Raw genomic sequence first — 9,455 nt, forward strand, 5'->3', positions numbered from 1 at the left:
GATATTTGGTAAAAGAGAATAAAACTATGTTTTTTCTATTTTAAGTAAAGAAATTTGTATTTTTGAAGTATTAAAAATCTTAAAGAGGTTCATGTAAAAAGAAAAGAATTAAACTTTATGAAATCTTTAAGTTAATATAAATTTGTTAAGTGAAGAAATATAAAAAGTTTTTAACTTTAAGAAGAGTAGTGAAGTTCAAAATCATTAAAGATTATCCAGATATAGTAATCCTCATAAAAAGAAAAGAAAAGAAAAAAAAAAGAGAAAAAGAAAAGGAAAAAAAAAGAGAAAAAGAAAAGAAAACGAAAAAGAAAAAGAAAAATCTAAAGAGAAGTTTGAGGAGATGTCTAATTAAAAATCGGCTTCACTTGAATCAACTTAAGGAAAAAACACATTTTCTAATCTTTTTTTTAATGTTCACTTAATTATTAATAAAGTTTTATAAAGTTCTTTTTCATATGAATTTCCTAAGTAACTTTAATATAATAAATTGCAATTTTTCTTGAAAGAAATAGAGGATCAAAAACCTTAGACTTAATTGTTGAGTATCCTTACACCTTTAGTATTAGCTGGAGTTGTTTTGAATTTTTCTTAAGTTAAAACAATTATATTTAGAAAACTAAAACATGGAAGTCTAAAAGTTAAATTCTTTACCATAATTCATATTTTTTATGTAGTGGAGAAGTTGCTTGAGGACAAGTAACATGTAAGTTTGGGGGATTTTGATACGCTGAAAATATGTGTTTTTAGACCATATTTTATAATTATTTTTGGTGATATTGTACTTTAATGGAAGGTATTTTGATATTTTCTTGCATGTTATTTGACTTTTAGGGCTTAAAGCTGTTATTTGTCTTTTAGGGCTTAAAGCAAAAAAAAGGAAGCAAAAAGGATGAAATTTGGAGTCAAAATGATGTTTTTGAAGAAATGCTCAGCGTCGGCAGTGTCGAGGTCAGCGCAGACGGTGCAGAACAATTTAACATTGGAGATTTTTAGTCAGCGCTGACGGCGCCAAAGATGGTGCTAACTCCGTTTCTAGAAGGTTCGATGTATTTGGGCGACTTTTTGAAGAGTTTTTGGAGGCACCTCTTGGATAACCGACCTTGGGCTCTATTTAGAGCCGAATTTCATCAGAAAATGGGCTCCTCTACACTTTTTGGGCTCCTCTACATTTTGCAATCCTCTACTTTCATTTTTCGCTCCATATCATTCAATTCCACTACCATATTGGAGTCAATTAGTGATTTTGCTTTCATAGTTTAGAGTTTTTTTATGGTGAGATTTGGTGTGAAGCTTTCTGTAAGAGTGTTGGAGAAGGAGAAAAGTGAGAATTTTTCTTCCCGCATTTCTAAGGAATGACTACAAATGATTTGCTTTGAGAAAGAGTTCCATATAAGTTTGTTTGTTTATTTAGTGTTGTATGAACTTTATTTGAACTTTAAAATTTGTGTTTTGTCGTATCTTTCTCATGAAGTCTGAGTAGTTTCCCCTATCTTTCCCCCTACTCTGAGATATAGTAAAATGAGAAGATAAAATGAATGTGTCATAATTAAAATATAAAATAAATTGTGATGATTTTTCAACTCCGAACTTAATTTACTTTTCAGTCTGACCAATTGATTTGTTAAAATATGTTGTGAAACATATGATCCGGGAAATACAATATGAGTTCTACAATAGAGTGAGGATCACATTTGATTTCATGAAAGAGAAATTTGTTCATGAAATTAAGTGCAAATAAATAGGGAAATATTCTTTTTTGGGTGTAAAACTGGAGAATCTTTAGAGTGACAGACTAAAATCCTAAATTTGATCTTAGTGTTTAAAAACTAAAGCGTGAGTTAGCCTTCAGGTGAAGGGAAGTGGGAGTCGATATACTCCTAGCCGAACCACAGATTTAGGGACTAAACCTAAGATTAGCCAATGATTTTCCATGCATTGTATCAGAGTAGAGAATTAAAATTGTTTCTATTTGGCACAATACATATTAAAAATATTTATCTCATCTCATTTCACCAGAATTTCATTGTAGTGGGAAGGATGTTTTTTCACATAAGAAATCTTCATTATCTAAACATAGTTTTTAGATTAGTATTTAATATTTAAAAGTTGCATTTCTGTTTTTGCTAATAGTTAAGTAATTTAATTTGGTTAATATCCCAACATTCGAAATTAGTGACAGTGATTTTGTTTGATTTTATGTAAATTTCCTGTTAAAATTTATCATTGATAACTTACATTTTCCCCGTGGGATTGATATTTGGGGCTTAAATAAAAAGTTTATTATTACTTGATAATGATATGTATACTTGCGCAGAACCTCATTATTAATTCTTATTACTTGATAACGATATGTATACTTGCGCAGAACCTCATTATTAATTCTCTATAACTATATATATTTTACACAGCTTACTTTTCATATAAGGATCAAGTTTTTGGCACTGTAGCGGTGTCAACTTCATAAATCCTCACATATAAAGATTCGGGATCACGTACTACCACTTTCTCTTTCATTGTACTTTCCTTTTTCCGCACCTTATTATTTATATTCTATTTATGCATGTTATCTTTCCATTATGTACTACATTTCTTATGCGTGGAAAATACTCATAAGGTAGTAAACATAAGGCACATGCTTGGGGTGAAAATTTTAATTATTTTCTTATAAAATGTCTTAAGACAAGAGGACGTAGAACATATGTTTAGGCAGAAATCTCATAACACATGACCAACATAATAACACATTGGTTAAATAATAATAATAAAGACATAAATGATTATCAACCTAAATGTACGCCTTCTAAAATCAAAACACTAAAAAGAACCTAGGATAGGCCGCCCGAAGCATGATTTTTTTCTCCCCGCCTTTCGCATAATGAAGAGATGATGCAATCAAGCGGTGGGCAAATTTAGGCGACAATCAAGGCAAAGCATGAAACAAAGGATGATTCTCAACTTAACTTTCACTAGATTTAAATAACATAAACCCTTAGGACTTCGAGGTCGTTCATTTAGCACGACGTAAATCCCCGCGCTATCTTCTAGGCATTTGTACAATCATTTGTCGTGTGAGATAAGCCCCAACTCTTTTTAGGATTTTGAGGTTGTTCGTTCGGTACAATATAAATCCACATATCTTCCTAGGCTATTTGCATGATTGTATATTTGTGCAAGTGTAAGCCCTAAATCTTAAATAAAATGATATGGGTAAACATCAAATAATATTACTTCCAAAATATAAAACCAAACAATAGGATTGTTTGAGAAGTCATTAAAGTCCTCCTCAGAGTCTGTGACATCCCCTACATTTCGCTCATTTGGTCTCTAAAATAAATGTTTCTAATTAAGTCATTCCCACTTGATTTTCTTATGGAAAATCGCGAGAACTAAACTTTAAATTCTTGAAGATGAAACTCTAATCTTAATCGAGAGTTTTATTAATTGATTCCAGTCCTTTGAGATGTAATTAACTATATAGTCTTGTGTCTGCAAGAGAATTATTAACTCAGGTCATCTCCTGTCATCTTCTATATATACATGTCATTCATTGATGTCTATTTATAATGATTATATTCAATTTGAATTTGGTCATATAACTATTAAAGAGCACATTTATCTTCAAAATAATATATTATATTTCAATTTTTAAGTTTATGAATGTGAGATAATAACATCTAACCATCTTTCATTTTAGCTTGACTTTTGAACTAAACGATCCAACAAGTAACTACTAATGTTTAAAGATTAGGCTCGTTCTACGGGCAAGTGCCCAAAATTTCAATCAACTGCTACCCACCGGGCCGGGCCACTATCATTTTAGCCCATCCAAAAACGAAATTAACGTGGGGTCACAACCTCTGGAAGCATCTCTACCTTTCTCCAGTAATTCCATTTCTTAGAAGTCTCTAGAATCTCGTTCTCTCTTCCTCCTCCTTAAAACCTTTTTCTCCCTCTCCCCTCCTCCTCTCACTCGGCCTTCAGCGAGCTCGTGAGATCTGTGATCTGTTCTGCGATTTGTGTTTGAGGAAAGAAGAAGGCGATGGATGACGACTTTGATTTCGGAACAGGAGGCGATGCGATGAACGAGGATATGATGGATCTTCCCGATGACAATCCCACCTTCAAGGTGGGTGAGGAGAAGGAGATCGGGAAGGAGGGCCTTAAGAAGAAGTTGGTTAAGGGGGGAGATGGGTGGGAAACCCCCGAGGTCGGGGACGAGGTCGAGGGTATGATATCCTCCTTCTGGACATACCTATTTGAATCTTTCATTTTAGTTGTTATTTTTATCGATTATACGTTTTTTCCGTGATTTTTATTTTATTTTGCGCTTCTCTGGTGATTGTGCTGTTGATTGATAAATTTCCATTTTGTTGTTTTTATTATTGTGCAGTGCATTACACTGGAACGCTGCTTGATGGAACCAAGTTCGATTCCAGCCGCGATCGGGGGACGCCCTTTAAGTTTAAGCTCGGCCAAGGTTGGTGTTTATAACCTTTCGCTTGAGTTTTAAGATAAGTTTCTGAAACGTATGTTACAGCCTACTTTTGCTTTGCTTCACGACGTTATCATGCTAAAATGCTAAAAAGGGCATTTTTGCCTTTTTGAGGATTGCTTCGGAGACGACATAGCTGTGGTTTATGTTCTTTTATTTTATCGGATTGGGTTGTCTAATCAAGCAGATATCGTGATATTATTAGCCCTTCATCGGTGTTAACCTATTGGCTATTGTTTTTAAAGAATAATAAATTCAAATGGGAGGAAGGAAACGATTAGTGACTACCATAATGAAAATCTCTAATCTTGCAAAAGCCATAAATATTTCATCCTTTTTCAGCCACTATATGCTTTAGTTTCCTTAAGTAGCCTATAAATAATGCATCTATTTTATTGGTTGTAAGCTCTTTTCGTTCTGCATAATGTAAAAGGGATTGGATTGAATATGTTCATGGACAACACCTGCATGTCTAATGACTATTGAGGCTGTAGACTGGAACAACTTGGGTACTATAATAATTCTGGCCCCCCTGCACTGCTTTCTTTTTGAAGTTAGAAAACCCTAACTTCAAAGAGGAAGGAAATAATAGAGCAAGCTCATATTGCTTGTGGCTTGAATATATTCGATTCAGTTAGTCGCCTGATTCACTCAGATTATTGAAAGCATAGAAACAAGTCGTTTAACCTAGTTTCTTTATTATGCATTGGCAAATTATGGTTTGATTCACACACCCAGCCTTTAAGATGAGAGAGATGTTAGAAATAAGTATTTACTGTTTCATTACTTTGCATGTAGTCTGAATTCTTTACATGTCAGAAGTAAATGCTTCCTATGCGGATTTATTTTGAAGGAGTTGTGAAATGGTAGATTAGAAATGGCTTGTTGTGAATTAAATGACAAGGCAAATTTTAGATTTTGCTGCCATTCTGGTAATTAGTCATTCATTTTAACATCGAAATACACTTACTATAATAGGCTCAGTTTGATAAGCTATTTCTCCCTGATTTCCTTGGATTAGCAATATCATGTCATCCTTCTATTGAATTTGTTTGTCCTGCAATTCAAATATTGTGATATTATCCTTTTGCGTTGATGATTCAGATGGCTGAATGTAGTTGTTCAACTTGTATTGCTGAGAAATAATGTTCTTTCCTTGCTCCTACAGTGCTGGTTTATAGAAATTTTGTATATGAATATTTTCAGGTCAAGTTATCAAGGGATGGGACCAGGGCATCAAGACCATGAAGAAGGGAGAAAATGCCATTTTCACTATCCCCCCAGAACTTGCCTATGGGGAGGCTGGCTCCCCTCCAACAATTCCTCCAAATGCTACACTGCAGTTTGATGTAGAGTTGCTCTCTTGGTCTAGTGTCAAGGATATATGCAAAGATGGAGGTATTTTCAAAAAGATATTGAAGGAAGGAGAGAAATGGGAGAATCCTAAAGATCTTGATGAAGTCCTAGGTATGTGGTGTTACTCGTTTGTATTATTTTTTTAAAAATTTATTATTATTATTTGGACTCTGCTTGCTAAATGTGAATGCTGAAAGTAATTTCATCTGTGTAGTGAAATATGAAGCTCGGCTTGAGGATGGTACCGTGATTTCCAAAGCTGAGGAAGCTGAGTTTACTGTTAAAGATGGTTGGTAATTGTATTTATGCTGTTTTTGTTATGTAATATTGTCGATGATGTTTAAGTTTAATTCTTTCAACAAAAATCTACTTTTGGAGTCAGGATTCTTCTGCCCTGCTTTGGCGAAAGCTGTCAAGACCATGAAGAAGGGTGAAAAGGTGCTCTTGACTGTGAAGCCACAATGTGAGACTTTACATAAGTGATGTTTTCAGAAGTTGACAATTTTTGGAGTTTACATTGACATAATTCTTATGGACAGATGGGTTTGGTGAAAAGGGTAGACCATCTTCTGGTGATGAAGGTGCTGTTGCTCCAAATGCAACTCTGTTTATTGACCTTGAACTTATTTCTTGGAAGACTGTTACTGAGATTGGAGATGATAAAAAGGTCCTGAAGAAAATTCTTAAAGAGGGAGAAGGATACGAAAAGCCTAATGATGGGGCTATTGTTAAAGGTACTATTTTTTGGGCATTTAATGAGATTCTTAGTTTTATTTGTTTAATTGTTGGAAGTTGATATTCTAACTTTGTTGAAAATTTTGATTGAAGTGAAACTGACTGGAAAGCTGCAAGATGGAACTGTGTTTTCAAAGATTGGTCATGATGAGGAGCCTTTTGAGTTCAGGATTGATGAAGGTAAAATTGAAAACTTTCTCAATCTTCTTCCTTTTTACAGTAATTTGATTCGTGCTCATTTGAGTTTGCTTTTGGTTGATGTGTTCAGAACAAGTAATTGAGGGATTAGACAGTGCTGTCCTAACCATGAAGAAGGGAGAATTTGCTCTGGTGACAATTCCACCTGAGCATGCCTTTGGCTCCACTGAATCAAAGCAGGATCTTGCTGTAGTTCCTCCGAACTCTACTGTTGTTTATGAAGTGGAGCCTTTGTGAAGGTTTTTTTTTTTTTTTTTTTCTATAACTCCTACAGAATAAATCTTCTAGCTTCACTGGTTATAGTTTGCATGCAGTGTATGAATTCAAAATGGTATGATGATCAAGCTTTTGCTCATTTTCAGGACAAAGAGTCATGGGACATGAATAATTCGGAAAAGATTGAAGCTGCTGCCAAGAAGAAGGAAGAAGGGAATTCATTGTTCAAATTGGGAAAATATGCTAAAGCCTCAAAGAGATATGAGAAGGTAAACCCTCATTTTAAAAAAAAAACATATGCCCCTCATTTAAAAAAAAACAAAAAATCATTTATTGATACCTGTTTTCACCAACATTAGGGTGCTAAGCTGATAGAGTACGATAGCTCATTCAGCGAAGAGGAGAAGAAGCAGTCCAAGGCATTGAAAGTTACCTGCAATCTTAACAATGCAGCCTGCAAGCTGAAGCTGAAAGACTACAAAGAGGCAGAAAAGCTCTGTACCAAGGTATTTTTCTGAAGCAATTTTGCATTTTTTTTTTCCTGCCTGCTGCTTTTGTGGATGAGGAAATGATGGGGAATGGGGGTACTTTTGAAGGTGCTTGAAGCTGAAAATAGAAATGTAAAGGCCCTTTATAGAAGAGCACAAGCATACATTCAAACAGCAGATCTGGATTTAGCAGAGTTGGACATCAAAAAAGCGCTTGAGATTGATCCTGATAACAGGTATATGCCAGCTGATCTGTTTTCTATCCATGAACTTTTCGTGTTTGACAGGAACATATAATATTGTGTCTTTTAAAAAAAAAAATTAATAAAAATTGAAGATTTCATGCATAGTACTCAATTCTTATCTATTTTCATATATTTAACTATGCTTCTATTTTTAAATATATATATATATAATGGTGTGCTTCGCTAATTTTTTTTTTTTTAAAGTTAAGATGGTATTGTTCACTTGGTATGAAAGATTTGAGTGGGTATAAATGTGAATCAAAATTTAGGTGTTTGGTATGTAATACATAAGAATTGGATGATTATGTTTGGAAACGAGGGGAATAGATAATGATTATCTAGTGAAAAAGTGATTTTAAGGACTAATGTTACTAAAAAAAAAGAAGAAACGTTGGTTATTATCAATTTCATTTTTAATACTCAATGTTATTGATGGAAGAGATTTAGTCGGGGTGCTTTGATTGTTGACGGCTAAGAGAAGAGTGGGATAAAGAGGGGCGCTTATGTAATTCACAATCAATGATTTGAATTCATGCCCTATATGATCTCTCATATTAATTACAGTGAGCTATTACATCAAAGTCCACAAAGAATAACGTATTCATATTGAATGCAGTGATCATCATGCAATTTTGATTTAATGCAATTTGGTTTGGATTATATGGAATTTGATTAGTCAGCAATAGAAGTCTTATTAAATTTGTGGGCAGGGATGTGAAGCTGGAATACAGGAACTTGAAAGAGAAAATGAAGGAGTATAACAAGAAGGATGCCAAGTTTTATGGTAACATGTTCGCTAAGCTGAAGAGGTTGGAGCCTGCGGAGCCCAATGTAAGTTTGATCTCTCTATTACCATATCTTCTATAAAATTTCACATATGAGGAGGTTAAATTAACATTAATCTTTTTCATTTCAGAAATCTGAAGGGCAGAAGTTGCAGGAGACTGAACCCATGAGCGTTGACAGCGCTGCTTAAATCTTATTATTATTATTATATCTTTGTTTGGTTCCATCTCCTTCATACTTTTTTATTAGTCTCTCCTGAACTTACGATCACTGAATTTTAGACGGCTGCCAAAGAGTAGTAGTATATGAGGCGTTCACTTTGTTGAAAAAGTATGACATGCATATGGCCTTATTATATGGTGTTATGCACAGTTTGTTGAGGATATTAATGTGTTATGTTGGAGGCTCTGGATGCAGTAATGGTTTTCATATTCTCTGGTGGATTATTGTTACTGGGTGGGTTAAAAAACATTTTATTTTTCGAGTGGAAGATCTCTCTTTCCTTAGTAATGTGAATTTGAGAGATGTGTTAAATTGTTTTTTCTTATATTTTTATGGGTCGTGATTCTGATTCAATGATCTAAATTGTTGAAGGCTTGTTTTTTAGCGGAAATATAATTATTACTTTTAGGCAATGAAATTCGAATTATAACATATAGGTTTTTTTATGTTTGGGTGATGTAAATGTAAATACAAAATTGTTTTAGATGTGTAAATGCATAAGAATTGTAATTGCGGCTTGGTATGTAAATATACTTTTCTTTTTTGGTAGTTTAAATTGATGGTCGGGTGAGGTGTTAGGCTTGAGATGAGCTTTTTAATTTAGATTGAGAATTTGTCATTGAAGAAAATTAAATTAAGGTTGAAATTTATCCAAAGTGAAGAGATTCGTCACTTGCGAGGGAGCGGGGTTGAAGTAATGAAAGGCAAATGATA

At 33.9% G+C, this 9,455-nt stretch overlaps 1 protein-coding gene across 1 annotated transcript; it reads left to right on the forward strand.

Annotated features, from left to right (window-relative positions):
• The first annotated feature begins 3,889 nt into the window (after positions 1–3,889).
• LOC110032769 (70 kDa peptidyl-prolyl isomerase-like) lies at positions 3,890–9,129 on the forward strand. Its single transcript, XM_020736516.1, is given in 14 exon segments — positions 3,890–4,229; positions 4,394–4,480; positions 5,702–5,962; positions 6,066–6,140; positions 6,234–6,314; positions 6,391–6,585; positions 6,680–6,766; positions 6,855–7,010; positions 7,013–7,023; positions 7,147–7,269; positions 7,360–7,506; positions 7,597–7,724; positions 8,444–8,564; positions 8,650–9,129. Coding segments are annotated over 14 exon segments (1,719 nt in total). The 5' UTR covers positions 3,890–4,042; the 3' UTR covers positions 8,710–9,129.
• The last annotated feature ends 326 nt before the right edge of the window (positions 9,130–9,455 follow it).

This window comes from Phalaenopsis equestris, unplaced genomic scaffold (assembly GCF_001263595.1).
Source record: "Phalaenopsis equestris unplaced genomic scaffold, ASM126359v1 Scaffold001023, whole genome shotgun sequence".
NCBI classification, from domain to species: Eukaryota; Viridiplantae; Streptophyta; class Magnoliopsida; order Asparagales; family Orchidaceae; genus Phalaenopsis; species Phalaenopsis equestris.